Below are 27,738 nucleotides of genomic sequence, written 5' to 3' on the forward strand. Positions count from 1 at the left end.
CCATTCATTCGACCTAAATTGTGTCTCATATTACAATGGACCAACTTTGTTTCGATTTGGAGATGTGGCCTAAAAAAGTGGCTTAGATTCGAGTAAATACGGTAATCCTTTTGGGAGACACTTTGGCCAACTTCTTTGCACCCCTGACATGATCCTATGCAGGAGGGGTCCTGACTAGAAGCCACTGCTATTTCGTGAGCAGTGATTTGGAAATCTTGCAAAGTGTTGTGAATTGTCTCATCTAGTAGATCAAAACACATTGATTCCATACCATCAAAGTCAACATCAGGGCCAGTGGGGAGGTGTGATAATTAAACAGCATTTGCGTGTTATGTGGTACCCCGAAAGCGAATGTCAAAATGGTAAGTGCTCAAGAACAAAATCCAGTGATGCACACTCTGTGCAGTTTTTTGTGAATGATGATCACATGGACCAAACAGAGAAATGTTGGGTTTGTCATTTGTAAGTACCTGCAGCTTATTCCCATAGAGAAAAACACAGAATTTTGTAACACCATACACAATGGCCAATGCCTCCATCTCAATTTGTGACTAATTTTGCTGTGTCTGTGAGATTGTATTCAGGACCGGCAGCTTCTTGATTGCATCTGCATGCTCTGCCATCGGCATAATCCCGTTGCTACTTAACATGTGGTGCAAAGAACTTGCATTTGTGTAGGTTATAATGGAGCACATTCTCCAGCAGCCACTGAAATAATAAGTTTTGCACGTGCTCCTCCCTAATAGCACCCATTACCTAAATTCCATTCAAAGAGTCATTATTTCAGAATACCATGAGTTAGTTGCTCTGTGTATCTTTGGAAATTTCCCAGAGCTGAGGGACCACAAAAGGCAACCTCTTGCACTGATGATTCCATAAGACTTATTTATTGCCAGGATTTTCTGTGCCTCTACATCCAGAGGTAACTCCAAGTATGCATCCTTCAAATCAGTCTTTGAAAAACTCTGTACTCCTGCTAACTTTGCTGAAAGTTCCTCTGGCCAAGGGATAGCATGAATCTTGATCTCACTGTACGCCTTAATCATGGCCTTAAATTTTGATGGACCCACTTGCATAATTTTTAGGCCTAAGGGAATTGCCCATGGACTGGCTGAGATTGGTGCAGTTGCCGCTAGTTCCTATATGCTGGCTAACTCTGTCTTTATTGTGTCTTACATTTGCTAACTGCTCGCATTTGCAAACTGAACTGGCCGTGTACAACAAAATTAGGCACTGTGGACCTCATGAGTGACATATGTCCTTCAAAGTCTTTGGCCATACCCAAAATTTATAGTAATAATACTGATATATATCTAATAATTATTCTACATTCTGGAACAGTACTGAGCTGGACATCTGATTCATCTCACCCAGTACTTGGTCTGGGTCATGTCATCTAGTACTTGGAAACCAAATTCAGTGAATGCATCTAAACCAAAATATTTACACTCGATTGTGAACTTATTTCCTACAAAGGGATTTGCCATTCCATATTCTTGTATTGTAGCCATACAGTAAATGGGACTCACAAATGGATCTTTTAGTGGCTGTATGAAAGAACCTGCTGGTTAGTTGGTTACATGCTCCATAGATCATTTCAACAATTCTTTTATCAAAATGTGGCTGCTGCAGACAAAGGGAGCTCCTACACTGTTAGGTTTCTGGGTTAATCAGAGAAGGAACAAGACCTGTATCAAGTTGCCCAGCTAGTTTGTGCCTCTTTACAAAATTTGGTGGTGGAGATGCACATTCAGCATAGTGCTTAGTTCATTAAATTCTAATGCCTCAATGTCCATGCATGGGTGCAGCACTTGAACCATATCATGTGGAAGCTCCAGAGGGACCGATGACGTAAGCAGTTTGGTCCCTTAGGAATTCGCACGCATTTGAAGCTCCAGAAACTTCTGATCCATCATTACAAGCTATTTCACAAGCAATAGTCAGTCTCATCGCCACTGTTGTAATGCACTACTAACTTCAGAAATGTGTATAGGTATTACCAGAGAAAATGGGTAAGTGGTTGGCAAAAAAAAAAAAAAAAAAAAAAAAAAAAGATGATAGCAAACTGTACACAAATCCACAAAGATAAACCAAGGTGAATTCAGTTTGTTAGCCAAGAATAGTCAGCAATGTGCACAGTTCATAAAATTCTAATGCTTCAATGTCCATGTGAGAATGCAGCTTTTGAACCATTTCATGTGGAAAACTGCTACTGTTGCTAACTAATGGAGCACTCAGGTCCATGGGATCTGATGATTTTCTTACATTGCAGTACAGCCTGAATCTATGCAGGCAGTTGTCTCATCTCTCTACAGCCATACACAGCAAATTGGGGGGACAGGAGCGACAGTTGGGCAACAGGTGTTTGTCTGACAAGCCACTTGCTCACTTTTTGGCTCAGCACCACATCCCTCATGATCTGCTCCTGCTGCAGTTGTTGGAACTGCATCTGGTGGTGTTTGTGCATTATTTGGTACTGCAAAAGCTCCAGAAACATTTGATCCTTCATTAAAAATTATTTCACATGCGTGAGTCAGCCTCATTGCCACTGTTGTAAAGCACTACCAGTTGGGGTAGTGCATTTAGGTAGTACCAGATAAAAATGGCAAGTGGTCGGAAGAAAGAGACTGAGCAGATGATGGAAAACCTTACACACACACACACACACACACACACACACACACACACAATCTCTCTCTCTCTCTCTCTCTCTCTCTCTCTCTCTCTCTCTCTCTCTCACACACACACACACACACACACACACACACACACACACACACCAACCACATTGAACAGCTGTGTAGTGATAAGCCACTATAAAAAACATTGTCCTTAGGTCAGGGCTTTGGGATGTAACACACTTTATAATCTGTGTTAAATCTCGAATATTATTGTATTACTGAAGAATGATTATTGTTAACAAAATTTTTGTTGAATGTATTAGACAGCTGGCATGTGTTTATGTTTAAACACTAAATTGTTTTCAGTGAAAAAACAAAAAAGTGGTTTATTGTCAGATGTAGCTACATTTGAGACAGACTATAGTTTTCTACTCCACTTCTTTATTTATCTACTTTCATGTGACTGCATTGCTCTGAAGATAAAATCAGAACACTAACATGAAAACGATTTAATAACAAAGACTCAATGTCCAATGTCCAAGACACTATAACCATTAGATTCTGATACTAGTTGATACCTAGAGAGCCTGCGATTCTTGGAATTGTGGAATTGGAAATGGTACGTGACACATCCCAACTAAAATCATTATGGATAACTGTTTTTACTGTAATTCCAGTTATTCTAAGTAAAAGTTAGTGCTATTGCTATTATTGCAGATAGGTAGTAGATGAAATTTTGAGTGAATAGCCATTAAATTCGGGTAATTCCTACAATTCTGTGGGTTATTTAGTTTATTGGAATTGGCAACACTGGTCTGAACATAAGTCACATTCCAACAAAATGGAAAAGCATGTCAAAAAGTGTTTAAAGTGCCCTCATAATTTGGAAAAAGTGCTTTACTTAGGTACAGTAATTGAGAACTTTTTTTAAGCAGGAATAGTAGTTTACCTGTAAGTAAAAATACTATCTACAGGCTAGGTACATAATATAAACTATACTTGTATGTCAAAAATTACTTTTAAACTATACTGTCATTTTCTTTTTGCTTTTATTATGTACTACCTCAAGAACTGACCTTATTAAAGATGTAAAAAGTTATGTGTACAGTCCAATTTATTTCCCCTAATAACTCTCCCATAACTCTTAAGCAGCGTATTTTAACTTGGTTATCGAGTAACTGAAGAAGCAGTGCTGTGAAACACCTTTTGTAGTACAAAATACCAGCTTCAGTTTTACCTTTTCCAATACAAAATACCAGCTTCAATTTTAATTGTAAGTGCTGTTTATCAGTTAAACTTTAAAATGCATAAATGGCTGGGCATTTATGAATGTTGGGCATTTGCCAAGGCACTGATCATGGGGATTTGCCCCAACTTATAAATGTCCAGGCATTTTACACCACTACAGCAGTGTGCAAACAAAACCTGAATAGTGAACTGAAAGAAGGAACCATGAAAAAGTGCATCACTATGTGCAAAGAGTAACATCTATGACTGGAAAGCTTTGGATACATCAACACAACTACTTGAGGAGCATGCACACTTTACTCATTTCCTAAGCGGCCAGAGGACCAAGCCAACTGACACAGTGTCCATGCCACCCGTGGTCTGGCCGTAAAACCATAAACTCTGGATGTCTAGTGCCAATGTCTCCATCTCAATATCAGTGTCCGAATCCGGCAACAATACTAAAAATAAAGTACGGGAGGCTGAGAACAAAAGAAACATTTTGCATATTGCTTTTTATTTCTAGCTCCCTCTAAACATATGAAACATAATGGACTAATTTGTGTTTTCTGTGAGACTTTCCTAACACAATTAAATTTAGTTTACCTAAAATTACATATAATTTGTAGTTGTGAAATTAGTGTATTACCTTTGACCTCATTACGGGAGAAAGCACAGAGTAACACAGATAGACTACAAAAGTAACATCATATATAACGCTTCATTTTATCATTTAAATGTTTTATAGTGTAACTTAAAGTAAATTGCCATTATAAACCATTGAACAAACATCAAGAAATGGTGGAAAAACATAAGAGTTCAATTTTACATACATTTGCATTTATTAAATTAACTGAAATAGTGGTTAATGACACTAATGAATTCAGGCTTTGCAATTAAATGTCCAGTGAGTCAGTAAAACAGAAGAGTAAAGCATATCTTGAGACCTATTCAGATTCACAATTGTGATACAAGTATGTATCCTTCCATTTGATACAAGAAACATGAGACCAATTCTTACTTTCCCGTGACTGAATCTACTTCTCATTGGGACAACTGTGACCGTATGGTTCGAGACATACTAGGCAGCCACTGTCCTCACCTTCCGACTATGTCTCTTCAGGTTGCCCCAACTTATAAATGTTGTTGCATTCGTAGCATGCTGCATTTTAAGTTTAGCTTCTTCTTTGCTTTCTTCACCTGGGAATGGCTTTTAGCTCTACTTCTATAGCCAGTTTGTCTGGAGTATAGGTCAAAATTGCAGACTTTCTCTTCTTTCTTTCTTTTCTTGGGTTTTGTCTCAGATCTGCTTTTGGGAATGGATGATCTACTTCAGCTGAAAAGGCTAGATGAATTGAACGAGATGATTGTGAGCCACTAGACTGCTCATCACAGGTTTCGACACCTGCAAGTGATTCCTCACGTATTGCTACTGGATCAGCATTAGATATGCTCACAGCTTCAGATGGTCTGTGGAAAATCATAACGGCTCTGCTAAGAGCGTAGTTTGTTTTCCATCATCATCAGAAACTTGTGATGATGGGCAGTCAGTGACAGCAGATGGGGTAAAATAGGTCTTGCTGACCACATTGCTATTGAATGGTACTATGCATGTGCAGTTAAAGCCCAGTGCATTGTTTCTGGGAGCAATTGAAGGTATATCATAATTTAGCATGGTCTTTCTGGGATGATACCCGATCCAGCTGTCACCAAAATCATTGACCATCTTTTCAAATGGACCATAAACTGAATGTCCTAGGGGCTGCATCCTGTGCGTACAGTGTCATGGGAATGACAGCATAACAATCCCCATGATTTTGCAAAATTTCAAGCTGCTGATAGATATGTGAAATTCATGATTGTCAAGAAGCAATTGACCTTTGTGCTCTGTAATTCATTTGGCTAATTTTTGAAAGTGGTTCAAGAACGCCATAAATTTTTCTTCTTGCTTCCGACCATTTGCATTTCCTGCTCCAGTGCAACTAACAGGACCATCTCAAACAGAACGATCATGATATCACAAGAAGAGGAATACAAAGAGAGAAGCAGTACTGCTTCCCTTAGCTTTGATAGCAGTGGCAAGAGTGCCACTTTCAACAGAAATGGCAGCTCTTACCTGCTTTATTCCAGGTTTATTGATAATCCTGTTTGACTTCTGAACAGTGGTGATACTCGTATCGTCCATATTCCAGATCACCATGGGCTCAAACTTGTATCTCTCCATAACTTTAGCCAGTTTGTCAAAAAAGGTATTCACATTTTTTTGATTAAGACTCATTGCTTAAGCAAGACTTGTGGGTCAAGTTGACCAAATACACTTGTGGATTCCTCTTCACAAGAGCTAGAAACCAGTTTGAGCCAGCAATTTGATCAGGTTATCTATCCAAGCTGATGGAATTGATATATTGTTCGTAGTTGTCAGTCCATGAGCTAATTTATGAGTATCCCTAGGACTAAACTCACGTAATATTGCCAACACATTACTCACATGTTCAGCTTTTTGTTTTCCATCAGAGAACACCTTTTTAAACTTCTGTATCTGATCCGAGGCCTCGAAGTACTGTCATCATTCACACATTTTTCCGATGTGGTTTCAGATGGCACAGTGTGTTTCTTTCCTGCTGCTCTAAAACTTACAGTTTGCAACATCATCTGCCCCTATTTAATACGCAGAGTTATTCTTCTAGTATTCATCCTAACTCATGTTTTTGACATAATTTCCTGCAGTGAAACTACTCAGTAAATAATGGATTTGTTGAGTAAGACATGCTGCTGCTAACAGTATTATATCTAATTTACTGATCCAAAGTAAAATAACTGAGTCTCTCCCTGCCCCCCCCTCTCCCTGCCCCCCCTCTCTCTCCCGGCCCCCCTCCCGGCCCCCCCTCTCTCTCCTCCTGCCCCCCTCTCTCCCTCCCGGCCCCCTCTCTCTCCTCCTGCCCCCCTCTCTCCCCCGGCCCCCCTCTCTCACCCTGCCCCCTCTCTCCCCCTGCCCCCCTCTCTCCCCCTGCCCCCTCTCTCCCCCTGCCCCCTCTCTCCCCCTGCCCCCTCTCCCCCCCTGCCCCCTCTCCCCCCTGCCCCCTCTCCCCCCTGCCACCTCTCCCCCCTGCCACCTCTCCCCCCTGCCACCTCTCCCCCCCCTGCCACCTCTCCCCCCCCTGCCACCTCTCCCCCCCCTGCCACCTCTCCCCCCCCTGCCACCTCTCCCCCCCCTGCCACCTCTCCCCCCCTGCCACCTCTCCCCCCCTGCCACCTCTCCCCCCCTGCCACCTCTCCCCCCCTGCCACCTCTCCCCCTCTGCCACCTCTCCCCCCTGCCACCTCTCCCCCCCTGCCACCTCTCCCCCCTGCCACCTCTCCCCCCCTGCCCCCTCTCCCTCTCCCCCTGCCCCCTCCCCCCTCCCCCTACCCCCTCTCCCACCATGCTCCTCTCCACCCCTCTCCCCCCTGCCCCCTCTCCCCCCTGCCCCCTCTCCCCCCTGCCCCCTCTCCCCCCTGCCCCCTCTCCCCCCTGCCCCCTCTCCCCCCTGCCCCCTCTCCCCCCTGCCCCCTCTCCCCCTCTCCCCCTGTGCCCTCATCCCCCCCCTCTGCGCCCTCTTTCCCCCCCACCCCCTCTGCGCCCTCTTTCCCCCCCACCCCCTCTGCGCCCTCATTTCCCCCCCACCCCCTCTGCGCCCTCATTTCCCCCCCACCCCCTCTGCGCCCTCATTCCCCCCCCACCCCCTCTGCGCCCTCATTCCCCCCCACCCCCTCTGCGCCCTCACTCCACCCCACCCCCTCTGAGCCCTCACTCCACCCCACCCCCTCTGCGCCCTCACTCCACCCCACCCCCTCTGCGCCCTCACTCCACCCCACCCCCTCTGCGCCCTCACTCCACCCCACCCCCTCTGCGCCCTCACTCCACCCCGCCCCACCCTCCCTGCGCCCTCACTCCACCCCGCCCCACCCTCCCTGCGCCCTCACTCCACCCCGCCCCACCCCCCCTGCGCCCTCACTCCACCCCGCCCCACCCCCCCTGCGCCCTCACTCCACCCCGCCCCACCCCCCCTGCGCCCTCACTCCACCCCGCCCCACCCCCCCTGCGCCCTCACTCCACCCCGCCCCACCCCCCCTGCGCCCTCACTCCACCCCGCCCCACCCCCCCTGCGCCCTCACTCCACCCCGCCCCACCCCCCCTGCGCCCTCACTCCACCCCGCCCCACCCCCCCTGCGCCCTCATTCCACCCCGCCCCACCCCCCCTGCGCCCTCATTCCACCCCGCCCCACCCCCCCTGCGCCCTCATTCCACCCCGCCCCACCCCCCCTGCGCCCTCATTCCACCCCGCCCCACCCCCCCTGCGCCCTCATTCCACCCCGCCCCACCCCCCCTGCGCCCTCATTCCACCCCGCCCCACCCCCCCTGCGCCCTCATTCCACCCCGCCCCACCCCCCCTGCGCCCACATTCCACCCCGCCCCACCCCCCCTGCGCCCACATTCCACCCCGCCCCACCCCCCCTGCGCCCTCATTCCACCCCGCCCCACCCCCCCTGCGCCCTCATTCCACCCCGCCCCACCCCCCCCTGCGCCCTCATTCCACCCCGCCCCACACCCCCTGCGCCCTCATTCCACCCCGCCCCCCCCCTGCGCCCTCATTCCACCCCACCCCACCCCCCCTGCGCCCTCTTCCCACCCCACCCCCCTGCGCCCTCTTCCCACCCCACCCCACCCCACCCCACCCCCCCTGCGCCCTCTTCCCACCCCACCCCCCCACCCTCCCCTGCGCCCTCTTCCCACCCCACCCACCCCACCCACCCCCCCTGCGCCCTCTTCCCACCCCACCCCCCCTGTGCCCTCTTCCCACCCCACCCCACTCCACCCCACCCCACCCCCCCACGCCCTCTTCCCGCCCCCCCCCCCGCGCCTTCTTCTCTCCCCCCCCCCCCCCTGCGCCCTCTTCTCTCCCCCTGCGCCCTCTTCTCTCCCCCTGCCCCCCATCTCCCTGCATGCATACAGCATCTTCACACTCGAGGATCCCAGATATTGATGTCTACAACATTGCGGTCAAGCTAAAACAAAAATATAAGGTATGATGCTGTACCACATATAAATGAGGATTTTGTAATCATTTTTTTTAATATTAAAAATTAATCCAACAGTTCCATAAGCTGTTTCATGTTTCTGAGAGATTTCAAGCACAGTTCAGTGGCAGTCAACTTTGACTAGTTCATGAATTACGACAACGTATTTCACCTGCACTGTTATTAAATGCATTAATTCGCAGTGCCGATTTGTTCTGTTGTGCATTCTCAAATGACAGTTCACTATGAAATGTGTCAATGCATAATCATTCCATTTAAGAAGACACTATCCTTCTATCAACCACATTTACAAATTTCACAGGCATGCTCAATGGAAATTAAATAGCAATTTGACACAAAATTAGTTGGAATTATTTCATAAAGTGGTACGTCCTTTTATATAGATGACAAGTAGTCCTGTCTTATTACACATATGAAATCCATAAACATGACTGACACAAGGGCAGTGCCACCCTTACAAGGAATTATTATGGATTGCTGCACCTCATAGTGCACTGTTACTTTAAGAATGGCACAACAGGCAGAATTGTCACTGTTAATAAATGCATTTAATAAGATCCAAGCAGAATATGCTGTCATTTCTAAAAAACTATAGGACTGAGGATACAAATAAACACAAAATAATTCGCAAATAGCTTAGCTGTGTTCTACACTTTGTTGCTTGTGCAGGAACAACACAACTATGCAATATTTTCAAGAAGCACACATCCCCTCTTGAACTCCTTCCATCAACACGAAAGAGTAGTTTCCCCACATTGTAGGAGAAACTGGTGATTAACATTCTTGTGCATGTGAAACATTATTATGATGAAGTGTCAACAGTAAAGTGCTCCTCACTGCAACAACTGATGAGTTTAGTGACAGTGAAATGTTCCAAATGTCAGCAGTGGTCTCCAGACATCACTCTCCAAGTGATCACAGAATCTCAAAGCATCATTTATTTCAGAACCAACCTTTTATTTCAGATCAGAAATACTTTCTGATGCATCCTACATCTTTTGGTTATACAGTTAATATATCAGGTGAATTACAATCTAAGACTTCCATGATTCACCGGCTCTCTTTAGATTGGATTTCGTATCCAAAGCGACTTTGCATTTGTAATGTCTCCCAGTCATGCACTGTTAAAAAAGTGGCAGTGGAAGGCAAGAAGAGGGAGTACTTGAATCTCCCCATCTGGAATCTTGCTATATTTTCAACACTGATTCCCAATCCTAATTCTCAACCAGTTTTTTTCACTGATACCACTATGTTACTCTAGCAGAATCAAAGACAGCTGCAAAGGAGGCTCTTGCTCTTCATGGATCTGGAGAATTGGCACCTTATTCATTTAAGAATTTTCATGCATTTCTAGAAATGGTTGTGCTTTTCTATGAATGGATGGAAATGTGCATACATTCAACACTATCTCTGATCGTACATTTAAAGTTATGATAAAATATAGCTGCATAAGTGTGCAATAAAAGGCTAATTCACAATGTACTTTTCTAAAAAAGAGAGGCATGATGGATAACGTCGGGATTTGCAATAAGGAAGGAAAGTAAGTTGAGAATGTACATGAAACCAAGGGTATGTGGAAGGAATATACTAAACCCCAATGGAAATACAGAAAAGGCAAATGAGCAGTCTGAGAATGTACAGGATGCCAAGATGAGCCTAATCTGGACAGGGTAGCAGAAGTGATAAAGATCATGAGAGGGGGGAAAGCACACGGCTGGATTATGTAAATATGGAGATGGTGAGAGCAGCTGGTACAGTAGGAGTGGAGTGATTCTATTATGCCATGAGAACAATATGGAAAGAGAGGACACTTGAAGACTGGAGAAAGGGAATTATAATGCCAATTTTGAAGAAGGATGGCACAAAACTATACAGAATTGTAGTGGGGTTATTTTGATGTGTCATGCTGTCACAGTATTTCAAAAGAATCTGGAAAAGAGAGTATGGAAAATAATAGGACGACGACTTGGAGAGAAACAGTATGGGATTAGACCAGGAAAGTCAACAGTGGATCTAATTTTTAGTGTGTGGCAGCTGCAAGAGAAACACTACAAATATAGTAAGGATTTAGTAATGGGTGTCCATGGATATTGAGAAGATGTATGATAGTGTGAAAAGAAAAAAGATCTGGGAAATCCTTCAGAAAATGGCAATTGGAGGGCATAGTATGAAAAGAATAAAATTAATGTATAAAGGAAGTGAGTTGGATAATAGGAGGAAAACAGAAGACATACAAATCACAAAATAACCAAAGATAATAGATGAGATTCCCACATGCAAGAAATCACACTGTAAAAACTGTCTGTGAGATAAAACAAGCTTTAAACAAGAACCACATAATAGAGACTGAGAAAGACTTCAAGAAAAACATCCGAGCATTCCATAACACTTCCAAACTAAATCTCTCAAATGCAAATCTTCAAGCACGCTATTAGAGGGCTCCTATGGTAAATTTTTCTGCAGTAATAATGATATATGTCATATCTGGACTAATTATTTTGAATTCTTCTTCAATTACAAGGGTTTAAATCCAATGTCAAATTCGAAAACAGCATACCTGCCCATAGCATTCATCACGTCACATAACAGAAGTAAGTAGATAGAGCATAAATTTACTAAAAACAAGAAGTCACCAGAGGAAGACTCGATAACTGCCAAAATGTGAAACAGCACATTAAACCTTGCACCTGATAAATTAACTGAGCCTAACTGCAACATTTGGGAACACTGAGAAACTTCAGGGGCTTTGATACATTCACTACATAAGAGAGGTAACAGAATGGATGCAGACAATTATTGTGGCATCTCTCTTCTCTTAGCAACCTTTTGAAAGCACTTCTGACTAGAGCAAAGAAACAATTGGACTCGAAGCTGGGTAAATACTGTGGAGGGTTGAGGAAAAAATGTTCATGTGCTGAACAGGTCATAACACTTAAATATCCTCTCTCTTACCCATAACATAGAAGAAAGAAATTCTTAGTGACCTTTGTAGGCTTCTAAAAGGCTTATGATTTAGTTAACCAAATAACACTTCTCAACATCCAGAAATAATTTGCCTTGGATAACAAAACGAGCTATCGTCCAACAGACCACTATTCCTAAGTGAAATTGATGGAAATCAAGACTGGAATCAGACAGGAATATGATTTTTGTTACACCTTTTCAACTGTGAGAAATAAGTCTGGAGGTGGTGAAAAGGAATGAGTAACAAAGGTGTAAAAAATGGGGCCAGGCTAGGCAGTAAAAATGTGAATTTTGCAGTTGACTGTCTAGCTTTGCTGATGATCTCAATTTTTTATTCACTAGAGACAGCTGCAGAACAAATCAATGAACTGAAGACACCCAGCAAAGATGGAATTACTGATTTTTCCAAGAAAATTGATTGACTGATTTATTTTTAGCAAATGTCATATCAGCACACAGGCTCAGAGATAAAAAAGAAGAAAATCAACTGTGCATAAAAATTTATATGCTGTAGGAAAAAGGGATGGATTCCAACACCACCTGGAAGGAGCCTCTGCATCACAGATTAAGAAAACAACAATGGTGTATCAAGTAATAAAATTTGTACAAGAGTAAATGAATATCTACAAGTGCCAAAATACAGTGCTACAGCATAGTGATATGACCAGAAGTGCTGTGTGCTACAGAATGAGTTGCTATGAATAGAAAAAGGTCTAAATTTGAAATAGTAGAGAGACAAATCTTGATGAAAATCCTATGTCCGTTCAAATAAAATAATGTATAAAAACAAAGATGAGGTGACTTACCGAACAAAAGCGCTGGCAGGTCGATAGACACACAAACAAACACAAACACACACACAAAATTCACGCTTTCGCAACAAACTGTTGCCTCATCAGGAAAGAGGGAAGGAGAGGGGAAGACGAAAGGAAGTGGGTTTTAAGGGAGAGGGTAAGGAGTCATTCCAATCCCGGGAGCGGAAAGACTTACCTTAGGGGGAAAAAAGGACAGGTATACACTCGCACACACGCACATATCCATCCACACATACAGACATACAGACAATAAAATAATGAATTTAGATGATGATTCAACACAAACTCTACACACATGCTAAAAGATCACAGACACCATTCGTAGGCCAAAGATTTTTTTTCCTATGGAAACATGGTTCATGAGTCCTGCGAGGTTGCACATTCAGATCTTCTGCTACTTTTTCAACAAGCACGTCAAGGCTGTGTGGTTCACCAAGGTAGAAGTATACCTGCAAGAAGTGGGACATCTAGAAACATATTCTACTTGAGAAAAAACTCCAAAAGCCACTAACACTAATTGCCCAAATCAATTTTAATTCTTTAAGGTGTTGAGTTAGATGCCACATCTCTTTGTTGCCAAATGGAAATGTCTATAAAGAGATCAACCAACTGCATTTGATTAACATTGACGAAGAAAGGAGAGCTCTGGCACAACTTCTTGTGACCAGAAACAAAATTTAATTCGCTGCTATACACTGTAGAACAAGAGTACATACATAGTGATGGAACAGGGGAAAAGCCCTAGCCAAAGCTAAAAATCATGTACCAGCAGGGAAAGTTCTCAAGAAAGTTCTCTGAAGACATTACAAGAAGTGAATTCCGTGCACATTTTCTTCCCAGGAGGAAGATTGTGATTGCAGCTCAGTTCGGAAAGCTACTTTCTGCAGCAAATGATGAATCAACCTGTTCTAGACATTCTGATTGTGGATGCTTAGGCGGGCTTTACCAGTAGTAAACTGTGAAATCTATTGGCCAACTGTAGAACAACAAACATCTGCACAGTCTCAGTTTATCCCCAAGCACCTACCACAGCCGTAACACCTGGAAGAGGCCAAAAAGTCAATGATAGTGAGGCAGTTGAGCATATCATGTTCAAATGGTTGTTAGAGCATCTCCAATTTCTCCTTCTTCTTTAGCATCGTGTTGATTTTAAAGATGAAGATATTATTTGCCATTGGAAGATGTGCAGAACATGTAGAATTAGAATTAATACACACACCCAGAGTAGCCACCAGATGCTGGAGCCCAACTGCAGTGTGCTGTACTTTGAATACACACTCATGCTCATAAATTAAGGATAATGCTGGTACATGATGAAACAATGCTCTAGTGGGTGGTTTGTGGGTTTAAATCACCTCGGGGTATGACCATGCATTGCATTTGACCCACAGTCATCGCACGGTGGCACTGGCAGCAGTCCACATACGCAGACGTGTGTTGGTGCATGTCAGTGTACGAAGTGTGCAGACATTTTCAGATGTGCTAACGGTGACTGTGTGTCGAAAATGGCTCAAAGAACACACATTGATGATGTTATGAGGGGTAGAATACTAGGGCGACTGGAAGCTGGTCAAAGACAGCAGGTCATAGCACGGGCCCGCCATGTGGCACTAAGTGTGATCTCAAGATTATTGCAACGATTCCAGCAGACAGGAAACCTGTCCAGGCACTGCAGTCAGGACATCCACAGTGCACAACACCACAAGAAGACCAATATCTCACCATCAGTGCCCGCAGACAGCTACAGAGTACTGCAGGTAGCCTTGCTCCGGACCTTACCACAGCCACTGGAACAGTTGTCTCCAGACACACAGTCTACAGATGACTGAACAGACATGGTTTATTTATCCGGAGGCCTGCAAGGTGCATTCCACTGACCCCTGGTCACAGGAGAGCCCATAAAGCCTGGTGTTAAGAACACAGTACATCGTCATTGGAGCAGTGATCCCAGGTTAGTCTGAACAGTGATTCTCACCAAGTTTTCATCTGGTGTGAACCAGGAACCATATGCCAACCACTTAATGTCCTCGAAAGGAGCCTGTATAGAAGTCATGGTTTGATGTCGTGCGGTGGGATTATGATTGGTGCACGTACACCCCTGCATGTCTTTGACAGAGGAACTGTAACAGATCAGGTGTATCGGGACGTCATTTTGCACCTGTATGTCCGCCTCTTTAGGGGTGCAGTGGGTCCCACCTTCCTCCTGATGGATGATAACACACGGCCACACCAATCTGCCTTCGTGGAGGAGTACCTTGAAACAGAAGATATCAAGCGAATGGAGTGGCCTGCCTGATCTCCAGACCTAAACCCCATCGAGCACATCTGGGGTACTCTCTGTTGATGTATCGCAGCAGGTCTTCAAACCCGTACGACACTCCAGGAGCTCTGACAGGCACTGGTGCAAGAATGGGAGACTATACCCCAGCAGCTGCTCGACCACCTGATCCAGAGTATGCCAACCCGTTGTGCGGCCTGTGTACCTGTGCATGGTGATCGTATCCAATATTGATGTCGGGGTACATGCACAGGAAAAGGTGGCATTTTGTAGCACATGTTTTTCGGGACGGTTTTCTCAACTTATCACCAGTACTGTGGACTTACAGATCTGTGCGGCGTGTGTTCCCTATGTGCCTATGCTATTAGCGCCAGTTTTGTGTAGTGCCACGTTGTGTGGCACTACATTTTGCAATTATCCTTAATTTATGAGCAAGCGTAGATGCTGAGGAAATGTGAGTGGTGAGTGTACAGAGAGGAACAGCAGGGAAAGCGGCTAGGAAGGATTACACTTAACAGATTTTGAGTCCAGTGAGCTTCTCTAAATGAAGGATATGCATGCAGACTTCCACCTGCACAATGCAGGAATGAAGGTGTTTGGGAGGGGGGGGGGGGGGGGGTGACAGATCTAATTGGGATGGGTCAGTGAAAGAAACATAAAGATCATCATATGCACAGTGGTTCCAGCTGGGTTTTAAAGAACACAGCATATGCACAGTGGTTTCAGTGGAGTTTTAAAGAACACAGAACACTACTAGGGAACTGAAAACAATTATTGCAGATGAATATGAAAAAGTTATTGGTAGACAACCATCTCACAGGGAATGAGAAGCTATGAAGAATGTTACCACAGTAAAGACTTTCACTTCTTAACTGGAAGTTTACTCACTGAAATTGTATGTTTATACTGTGTACTCTGCTTTAATTTTGGAAAGCATTTATCTACATTGTACTTACTTATAGTTGATGTGTGCCAGATAAGTACACCATACCAAAAATTGACCACCCACAGGAGACATCACACTAACACCAAATAACACTACCTCTAGCCTTGACACCATCTCTATTGATCATACTTACTTCATTCTAGCTTCTATAATGTCCTCAATTCAATGAGAAAGAGTGTCCACAAGTTTCATCACGTACGCCGTATCCAGGTGAAGACCGATTTTGATGATAATATTCCTTAGAGCTATAAAATTGCAGGGTTGTTTGTTGGTTGCTATTTTTCACCCACTGTTCCATTTAGTCCCAGGCATTTTCTACAGAATTAAGATCAGCTGATTCAGTGGGCCACTCAAAATGCAAAAGGGTACTTGAGTAGTCATGAAACCAGGATCATAAGCTTGGCGCCTTATAAACACAGGAATTGTCATCCTGGAAGATGGTAGTGCCCACAGCATACTCATCATGAAGATGTAAACGATGATATGGTAACCTGAATAAGTAGGCCAAAGTCATTGTATGAATAAAATGTCCAGAACATCATCTCTAGCCTGAACTATGCCCTTCATACACTGTGGGTTAAATACTAAAATGTTAACTGTATTAATTATAAATAAATAATATTGTTGTGGTGGAAATTATGTTTGAAATCGAAGGGTATTGCTCTGAGTTCTACAGTGCAAATGTATTTAACCTTATCCTTGAGTATCAGTATGATCAAATCCTATCAAAGTGCACACTTATCAGAGCTGAAACTTCACTGACATAGGTTTAATATCAGTTTTTATGCCTTTCAATGAATTTATTGTGTTCTTTGTGTAAAGATTCTAATAAAATAACAGCAAGTGGTGGTACGTCATTTCAGTGTAGTTGTTCTGCAGTTAATCTGAAATAAGCTGATAGCAGTGCACTAGTTTGGGCTCTTGCAATTCATACAGAATATCTCTGCTTATGTGTAAGTAGCAGGGGGTCAGCACTAGTGCTAATGCTACTTACTGCTTGGAGGTTGAAAGGGTAACTGTAGGTTGTACATATAATTGATATTAAAGTTAAATAACGATTTACGCAAGAGGCCAAGACTGTTCTGCAGGTTCAATCTACCCAGTCATCCAGCACTCCACTTATAAAACACTGATCACAGTAAGTGATATGTTGAAGATCAGGTTATTCAAATTAAATAGTTGAAATGTACCGTAATATAATCTTTATCAAGCTTGTCCACAGGCATACGTGATATTCATTATTCACAAAATTATTACAATGGCCATCTCAACGGTGAATGAGTATGGCATATCAAGCTATCTATACATTTTGATACGTGAAGTAAAAAGTTCCTGATCTATCAGAAAGTTCATAGTGTTGTTGCATTCAATTCAGAATTGTACCATCCCTGGTGATTTGCTCATGTGCTGTGGAATCTTACATTATTTAAAATTGTTTCCAAATTTGTAATAAAATGCAAAGTCTAAATCTTTCCTTCAAATCACATGCAAAAGTGCCAAAAGGAGATAGTACAATGCCTATGGTGCTGTCGGTGCATACAGGGTGTTGTATTATTTGAAAAGATGCAAATTGCTACTCAGATTGCACAACACACCGCCAATCAGCTACTGCCAAATTTCTGTGTTGTTTGACCCTTGGAAGATGTGCAGCTTCGTTTGGTATTGTGAGCAATAGCCCTATGTGAGATACCCGACTCCAAATGTCGAGTGCATCCAGTTCCCTTCGCAATATTTGCTCAGAAACTGTTTTCACTGACAGTAGAAATTCCTGCTGGGTTTGAAACTAATTGTCACTGACAAGGCATGACACTCATCTCCAGTCCTTGATTGATAGAATCATTTTACAATCACTATTCTTATGTTGTGTTACATTGCTACGACTGGTACACCATTCCATTTAGACATGTTAAATTGTCCACACTGCTACACCATAAAATTGGGCAACTTCATTTATGGTGGGTCATGGCCATGTCCAAATATGATAGCTTCTTTCTGTCATTCTGCCATGTCAACTTTATCTTACTGTACTGATTCCATACATACCAATTTACTGCCATGACGTACATCAGCAATGAAGGACCACATGTCTATTTGGTACAAGTTCTGTACCATCTACAGTGGTGAAGATTGACTAGTGTACTGTTTTAGGAGGTTGAGTAATATTTTGTCTTGTGAGCTTTGTTTTCAGTGTCCCTCCTGTGCATATAGCATGACACATCTTTTACGCGTGCACATTCAGTCTAATATGTCAGCACTGTGTGCTAAAAATCCCGTGATGTTAATAGACATCATCATCAAAACTCTTTTCAAAAAATACTGTCCTGCCACATTATGATAATATTGCACAGCAGAGTGACCAGAAGTATGATATACCTCAAGGGAACATACTCTTTTCCCACATTGCTTAATGTACACAAGGTGTTTCACAATTCATGTTACACACTTCTAGAGGCTGTAGGGAGGACTTAGTAAATCAAGTTTTACATAGGAATCCATGGCTGGAAATGGTTCATTTCCATGTTACAGGGAAAACAAGATGTACAGATTTCACTCCTATTTACTGTGATATTACAACAGCTGTTCAATATGACGATCAGCAAGTTCAGTGTGCACAATGTATCTGCATAGTAAATTCACAAAACTCTGTCCAGCATGTGTGGTGTATGGTAAATCACTTCTGCCTCATTGTGATACAAGACTCTTTATGTGGCTCCACAAGAAAATGTCCAAAGGGGTAGCTGGGGATGCAAGTGGCCCACCTCAAGCAATCCACCTGTCCCCATAGACAATGTTGAGATAGTTATAGGCACGGACTACAAAATCTGTTGAAACGCCATCATGATGGAATCACAATTCGTGCCGAATGTCCAAGACACATCTTCAAAAACTCCGCCATCACTTGTTGCAAGAATATCAAGTGCCTGGCACCCATTAGGTGGGGAGGAAGGATGTATAGCCCAGTCACACAACCATCGCAGATACATGCTCAGATATTGATGCTGAAGGTGTGCTGAAATCATCATGTACATGTGGCTTTAGGGTTTTCTTGATCCCAATGTCACTATTTTGAACATTCGAAACACCTTCCTACTGAAATGTACTTCGGCAGTGAACAAAATTCGCCTTGGAAGCTGAGGAACATCCACAAGTGGTGTAAAAACCAAGTAAAGAAATTGACATGGGCACAAAATCCACCAGGAGTGTGGCAGATACTTTCTGAGGGTGAGATGAGTGGAGTTGCTGTTCGTACAGAACATGCCAGACAGACAAGTGAGGCACATGCAAATTACATGCAATGGCTCAGATACTTGTTGATGGGTTCTCTTCAACTTGATGAAGCACTTCCTCTTCCAGTATGACAGTGTGCTGCTCTCGTGGGGCAACACAGTGTGCTCTGTTGCTTGTGAATTTCCCACTTTCCTGCAGTCATTGTTCTAATCCGGCAAACACAGGATGAGATGGAGTCATGCAGTTTGGAAAGTACTCATGGTACAGACGTTGGGCTTCTCTTCCATTACGGCAAACTTCCCTGTAAATTAACAACATATCGGTGTACTCTGCGAACATGTTCTTAGGCATCCTCCTGCTGCAATATTAGTTACCATAATGTCACTTAACACATCACCAGGTAGCATGAAAACAAGGAAGAGAGGAAATAGAGGACATCATGTGGCATCGCATTGTCATACCATTCTTAAATGTGGGTGGCCTACCATAACAGGTGAACTGCGTAAGAAACATCTAGTGCACGGTTGATCACCTCTTGTTTTCCTTGTAACATGGAAACAAACCATTTCTGGACCTGGGTTCCTATATAAAACTGGATCTCCTAAGCACCCTCTACAATCTCTAGAAGTGTGTAACATGAATTGTGAAACACACTATATCCCAGTGGCCAACCTCATCATCATAACACCAAGTCTTTTTCTTAATACTGACTATTTAGCTGCAAAGAATGTTACTAAAAGTACCCAGGAGTTAACTATTGGGACAGTCAGCTCACCTTTGATCCATTGAGTCTACAGTATACAGCATCTAGTTTCTGAAATATAGGAGATGGAAGGAAACTAAGCTTCGCTTAAATAGATCTGCACTACTAAACACAGTCTTACGAGTCTTCCTATGTATCACCAGTGAAAGGTATGTCACCTTCAAGAATCACTGTGAGAAACTGAAACAGAATGTTCAGACAAAAAAATGTTAGATTGTTATCTTGTCAATTCCTAATGGAAACCCTACAAACACAATAACATCTGCTCTTGCACCCTGCTACTCTGCAGCTGAGTAAACTATCTCCAATAGATTTCATTCAGTCTATGTGAAGAAGGTTGCCATTGCACTAAACAACACTTTGGTGATTATCATTAGATGTTTCTAGCCCACTCAATGTGAAAACTTTACCTCAAAGTAGGAAATGCTCCACTAAACACCAGAAAAAAATCTGTACTGGTGCAAAATTTTCCAAATGATTGAAAAATTACAAGTGTCTCTTGCATGGAACATCTTGTGCAGGCCATGACTTCAGTTATGGATGAGCTCTCTGAACAACACCCAACAGCTGGCACAGACACAAGGGAAAGGACGTATAGGTCAATGGATAGGTACTTTGGTCAACAGAACTGACAGGATGAAACCAGCTGAAGAAATTGCTCCACAACATCAATATGGTTAAGCTGCGTGGAGAATCCTTAATAGATGATCCAAAGATAATTTAGTTAAATGAGATTTACTAGAAGCTCAGATACCTTTGTGAATATGTAAAAACTCAATGTGACATATCTTAACCTGGTCTCAAAACACAATGTGACATTTCCATGTACATACATTTTGTGAGAGTTTCTCAGAAGTGTGTGTGTGTGTGTGTGTGTGTGTGTGTGTGTGTGTGTGTGTGTGTGTGTGTGTGTGTGTGCGCGCGCGTGCGCCCAGAACACATCACATAACTACGTTCTTGCTGGCACACTAGTCTAACAATGGACAGTGCAGTAATACTGATAGAATACAGTTGTTAAAAATATATTTCAGTTCTTTTTACAATTACCTTAATATTCATGAGTGTAAAAATTGTTGTTGTTCTGTTGAATTGAATACAATTCTTTCTTGGATTTTATTTTCTTTTGCTTCTGGCATGAAATAAATAAATCCTCTATTCTATTTTGTTAGTTTCTTTAATAATTCATTAGAGTTATCATTTGTGCAGTAACAGAATTACCATTATCCTTATATTCACATGTTGCTGTTATGTCATATCCGATAGATCGGAAATCTGGTGAAGACCAAAATAAAATTTAAGGGGTGGTAGGTCAGCACTTAGGCCACAGCACATAATATGTGGTACCTTCACGTATATAGATGAAGAGAAAATGGATTAATAGAATATACAAAAAAGCAAAACAGAAGTAACAAACAAAATTGTTCTGCATTAATCATTAGTAAAGCACCGTGAAAGCAAATAAGACACCGTTTGTGATGTGGAAGAAGAGCAAAACTGTTGAGAGGGGTTGACAGAGAAGAAAGATGTTAACAGAAGGAAATCCAGTATTTAAATTTTGTATTGTATAAAGAGAATGTGGAAGCTGATGTGAGAGAGAGAACAATAAAATAAAACTGAAAACAAAGAAAATTCATAAAGTGCTTTAAATTTAGAAAATGAAACATTTTAGATGAGGAAAAGATAAGGGCACAAATATTTTATTAAAAAAATTGAGGGTAGACAGGTTACCAATAGAAAATAAAAGTATAGATCTATACCTCATGGCAGTATAGGTCTGGCAAAATTTACTTGCCACATATGACACCGCAGTGCCAAAAGTACACATAATTAAATCACATTTTAATTCCTTTAGACCACATCCTAGATTATCTGCCTTGTATCCTACTATATTTACTCATTATCACTGACTCCTACCTCCAGCTTCATTATTGATCCTCTTCTCTGTTCCCTCTCCTATTCTACCCTCTGCTCCCTGTTCCGTCCCACAGCCACCACTCCATCCCTACGTTCACCTTCTCTCCACCTCTAGCATCATAACAATTAAATGGCATTGATTCTCGTTGTGCTTTGTTCAAATATATTTCCTTGCACTTCTCATTGTCAGTTACAATATACTCTTTTTCATTATCTTATTCACTTTTTTCCTTCATCATATTGTGCTGTATTATATACTTACTGTATTATCTGTTGTAATTATTGGCATTATAGTAGAGAAGGAAGCTGTTCTCAGTTAAAGATTTCCTGAAGAAATATCCTGTGATCCCTGAACATCAATTTGAAAGAATCTTCCAGTCTGGTGAAATAACATTTGATAAACATTACTTAAAGGAATTGCTTGGATGTAGAAATTCTTCAAAGGTTATTTAAGGACAGTATAAACTCAATTTGGTCAACATTAATTAAAATTTCATAAGTTAATATGTATTCCAAGTTCATTTTTCATTGTAATCAACATTTTAATATTTCTATGTAGTAAATCCATGATTGTATGAAATATAGGAATCTTCTGTATTGAATGTGATAGTTGCTTCATTATTTTCAAAAGTCGAGTAGGGTTTCCTATATCATTGTGACCATGGACAGTATATTCCGATCCACAAACAATGGCAGTTTCCACAGCTTAAGAGGTGGACAGGGATTGCATTGTTTGCCAGTTGCAAGCGATGACTTCGGTCCTCACATACACGCGCTCTGCACTCGAAGAGGGCTTGTGTACTGCAAATTACGGCTCTCTCTCAGTTGTGCAGAATTCATTGCTTACTGCAAATTACGGCTCTCTCTCAGTTGTGCAGAATTCATTGCTTACCACCACATTAGCTGTGACAACTTGCAATTAATCAAATAAAACTCACTAAATAATTTGCTGCTGTCATGTTTAATGCTCGCATTGCCTATGACATTCACAGCAGAGTGCAGAGAACGCTACTCATTGGCTGTCGGAGTATCTGTGACGTAGATGTGTAGAACAAGTCAAAACTCGACCGCAATCATTCGTGACTGCAACTTTAGGGCTGTATACAGCTGTTGCTGCCACTTATTTCCTTGAATTGCTGCCAATTGTTTCCTTGAATTACATTGCCAGAAAAAAAACTGTTTTATTTATGCCCAGTAATAGGAGGGACAATCAGAATAGAGGTAAGGAGCCACTTGTACCTAAGGAAAAAAAATAGTTATCCAGATCACGTCATCCAATCACAAAGCTCTAATACAGCCCAGTCATCACAATGAACTTGATAAATGATGTATCAGTGATGTGCACCTGAGAATCAGAAAATGAGGTTCACAATTTCCATGATATTTCAGTGATGTTATCCTATCACATGATTGTGACAAGATCTTCGAACTCTGTTCCAGTACTGCTTTTTGACAACTTCTAGAAATTGACAGTTAAATTTACAGTACAGTGGAGATGTCTTGCTTCATTTTTCCATCACTAGTTATAACTATTGTTCTCTTCAGAGCTATAGTGTTCCTCTTTTGATGCATTATTATTGACCATTAAAATATAATCAAGCATATTCCTTTTTCTAAATCAGATGACAACAACAATTTCTTTGACTATCTGTTTATTTTTCTGATTTCTTAGGTTTTAGAAATAGTAAATATCTATTTATGTATACTAAAACAATATGTGTATTGTTGCTTGTAGATTTTATGGACGTGACTCTGGTTTGCTCAAGTTCAGAATTTATGCTGGGGTACTTGGACGAAGTCCTCCTCCTGCAGCAAGGCGGCTCGTGGCATTCACTTTCCATCCGAGAGACCCATTCGCCATCAGTGTTCAGAGAACCAATGCAGAGTATGTTGTTAATTTTCATATAAGGCATGTATGACAAAGAAGAAAAATGATACCACTCAACTAAAGGCACAGGCATATTAGCACACCCTGTCATAGCTTCATAAGTTGAAATTACATGATGGAATGGATGACAGAGTCCTTGTGAAACAAGATTAAAACTTTTACTGTTATTTCATTTCTCACCTAAAGTAAATAGTCTCAAATTAAATTTCAATGTGGAACATAAGATTTGGTTTTCAATAGTGTATTTCAGGAAATCTTATGAGTATGAAATACTAGTGTAGTATTTCAGTTTTGATTCTCGTGTATCAAAATACAGCAGAACAACATTGTTTCCACTTTACCAGTGATAAGTTATTTTGAGCCTGTTGTGTTATATTTAGTCTGTAGTTTCAATCTCCTATTTTCTGCCTGTTTTTGTAGAATATGTTGAGACAACATGATGTGCATTACAAGAACTGTAAGATGTGGCAGCATATTTAAGTTCCTTTGAAAGGGAGCCGAAAAGGAGGAGATCTCCAAATGGATATGTTAAAGATAGAATAAATGTATAAAAGAGCAAATGCTTGAACACTTTGTACTGTCACTTCTGTTTATGTGTATTTATAATTTTGGAAATAGCAAAGCAGGATTCAGTTTCCACTATGAGCAGTAAAAGGTAATTCAAGCAACAGAATACGATCATAGTGTGATTGTTCTGATGACTGATATATAACGGGTTCTACAGATAGTTTCATGATAAAGTCAGATATTCAGTGATATGTGCCATTTGCAATTTGTAAGTAGCCTTCTAATACTTTTTGCAGCACTAATTACAATGCAAAAGGCTTTTTCTTAAATATAAATTACAATTTCTCATTTAAAGTATTGTGTTCAATATAATATTAGAAGGTGTGCAAACAGATAATGTCATTGTTAGTGAATGTGTACCTTATTTACAAGTGCTGGCACTTGGATAAAAATCCTAAAACCTATTGTTATTTAACTGTTGCCATTCCTACAGGCCTGCTTGCCAGTTTTTCATTATTTTTGAGCATGATTCAAGTAAGCTGCATCCTATACTACTCAACGTTTTCCCATTTACAGCAGTTTCCTGTGACATAAGAAGTTATGTACATACTCATAGCTTCAGTAACACAGATGATGAGAGGCTTCATTTTATAGTGGTTAATTTATGTTGGGACAGTCAAATACATGTAACTGAATTTTGTAATAAGTTCCAGTGCTTGTAACAATTTTATATTATGTCAAAGCAGGATTGATTTTACATTATTTTTGTTCAAAATTTTTTTGACAATACCTAGCATTATCTGTTGTGAGAACAATGACTTTTTGTCTCAATGACAATTAAATATTTACTGGTATCTTTAGACATCCATAGATGGGAGAGATAACTGTCATGAACATATATAGGTGTCATTTTCCCAACAGAATAATGTGGACAGAGAATGCTGTAGAGATGTCTTTGCTAGCTCTCTGCCATGCTCACTAACCTTTAAGTATCTGAATTCCTCGACACCCACTATTCAGATATTGTTATCTCTTGTCTAGGCAGATCAGTCACTAACCAACAAACTTTTGTTAAAGGACATAATTTTTTTCAAGAGCTGTCTAACATAATTCCAGGAAGAATATTGAGACTACAGCAACTTAATGATTTTTGTTCACAGCTTTGTTGGCCCAGGTGCATTGAAACCATCAAAATATTATCCCATATTTGACACAAACACAGCTATAAGTTTATTTCTTTTTTTGCTAGCAGTTCGACACAGCAACATTTCCTTGAGTTTTTATTGTTACTTTGTTGACCACAATAAGTGATAAAGGCAAAATACTTTGCGTGTGTGTGTGTGTGTGTGTGTGTGTGTGTGTGTGTGTGTGTGTGTGTGTGAGTGAGCGCACGTGCGCGCGCATGTGCATGTGCGTGTGAGTAAATGCGCATGCAGGTGCTGCATATGCGTGTGGATTTGTTGAATATTAGAGAAGCGATCTTCACCTCACACTTTTTTGGGAAGATCGGTGTGAAAAAAATAGTGTGATTGCAGTCCTAACTCATTCCCCAGAATATGTTTTTCAACACTAAACCATTTCAGCACTGTTTTATGCAGTGCTAGGGCTCAAGGTTCATAGAGATTCAGCCTGTATAATAAGTGTCAATGAGTTGATTGACATTGTGTATGGTTCTTAGGTGTTAACATGAAATACAAAGTCTTCACTTACCACATACATGACACAGAGTGTCATAGTTGTTAGGTAAAGAGCTATGTTTCCTGTATTTTGTAAACTATGTTGGCTAAGACTTTTCCTAATACTCTATATTGTATTAAATGTATTCTGCCATGTAAATATTTGTTCATCGTATCTGTTGTTATGTACTTAATGTTTCATCACTGACGAATTTTTCATCTTCTTTGATCATTTTTAATTTTGAAATTGAAGTGTAAAACACTGGCTTTGTGTACATAAAACTTTTATGAAATGTAACTGAGGGTAACAATAATTCTTAAAGACTGTTTTATACATAAATTTTCATGAGCAGAATGGTACTGACAATATGTAAATTTGTATTCTGCAGAGTAATAGTTTTTGCTTTGGAAATGTTTTCATGCAGTGTTCATCTGCGGCAATAAATATTATTCTCGTCTTTTCTGTAGACTCTACACAGGGTTATATACCACTCTTGGAATGTGTTCACTTCAGTGAAGCTGTAAAATTTGTGATATTTTTGTAACTAGCTGTTATTTTGTGATGATGTTTTTATTGTTGTTGGATTTGATTAGACATTTTGCTATACCATTGTACACTTCAGTGCAGAAATCACTTACATATAAATATTTTAGAGTAACATTTTCTTAATTATCTTTCTCATTTTTAGACCTGTAAATAAGTAATTTTTGAATTATTTAGAAATTTCTATCATGGGCAAATTTCAGATGACATGTGTTATTTGTAAGAAGGTGTTACTAAATTTGCTGATGGAATTTTGCAGCTATTAAATTATATTTTTGTGAGAATGGGAACTGTTAATTATGTAAATATTGATAATTATTTTCAAAAATATACTTTTCACTGAAAATAATTGTTGTTCTTTTTAAGTTAAGTCAGTGGTATGATAGTGTTCTGTCAGATGCCATGCTAAAACATCTCCAGTAAACCCCTTATTTGGCAGAGTATCACACCATATTCCTATTAAATTGTCCCAGTTAAGGGAACCAAAACTCCCTTTAGAGTTACTGACACCATATGTAACATTACTTTTGTTAGGATTTGCTTTACCTTCTCACCTAGGCGTACCAATATAGCAACACCCACAATCATAAGAATTGGTTGTAGTAGTAGTAGTGGTGGTGGTAGTGTGACTGAATATGCCATATATAACATTACTTTTTGTAGGATTTGCTTTACCTTCTCATCTAGGCATACTAGTATGGCACCACTGACAATCATAAGAATTGGTAGTAATAGTAGTAGTAGTAGTAGTAGTATTAGTATTAATATTATGTTTTACAATGGGCTATCACACATCTCACAGATCAGATATGTTATGACAAATATTTGCTGTAATTAAGTATCGTGTTCATATTACCCAAGTAGCAGGCACTGTTTGAATTAGTATGCAAACCATCATCATTCATTTCCAATTGGAGTACATGAGAAGAATTATATAGGCATGCCAGTACATTGTCAAAGTATTTCACTCTTCTTCATCATCCTCATCAGCCGTTAGACATCTCCTGCTGGATAAAGGCCCCATCAAAACTGTCCCATGCATTATGGTCTCCAGTGATAAGATACACTTGCTATGAAGGGAAAAAAATATATCTGCTTCAGTGACCTAATTGTTAATTTTTATTATTTTTTTCATTAGACAAATTATAATTGTTTTTGGACATACTTTAAAACTTACTCTATTAAATTCTTCCAGTCATTCTTAAAGTTTATCTAGACTAGAGGCAAAACGTACAATGACATCAGCAAAATGAATGTGGTTCATATGTATTCCATCAACAAAATTCCTA

The 27,738-nt window shown here is 41.1% G+C and overlaps 1 protein-coding gene across 1 annotated transcript in view; it reads left to right on the top strand.

The window, feature by feature from the left end:
* LOC124623188 (DET1 homolog) overlaps positions 1-26,734 on the top strand; it is a 62,009-nt gene extending 35,275 nt beyond the window's left edge. Inside the window, exon 4 of the mRNA XM_047148994.1 lies at positions 23,570-26,734. Coding sequence (XP_047004950.1) covers positions 23,570-23,753 — 184 coding nt within the window. The 3' untranslated portion in view covers positions 23,754-26,734. The remainder of the gene's footprint in view (positions 1-23,569) is intronic.
* Positions 26,735-27,738: the final 1,004 nt, after the last annotated feature.

Source organism: Schistocerca americana, chromosome 7 (genome assembly GCF_021461395.2).
Source record: "Schistocerca americana isolate TAMUIC-IGC-003095 chromosome 7, iqSchAmer2.1, whole genome shotgun sequence".
Taxonomy (NCBI): Eukaryota; Metazoa; Arthropoda; class Insecta; order Orthoptera; family Acrididae; genus Schistocerca; species Schistocerca americana.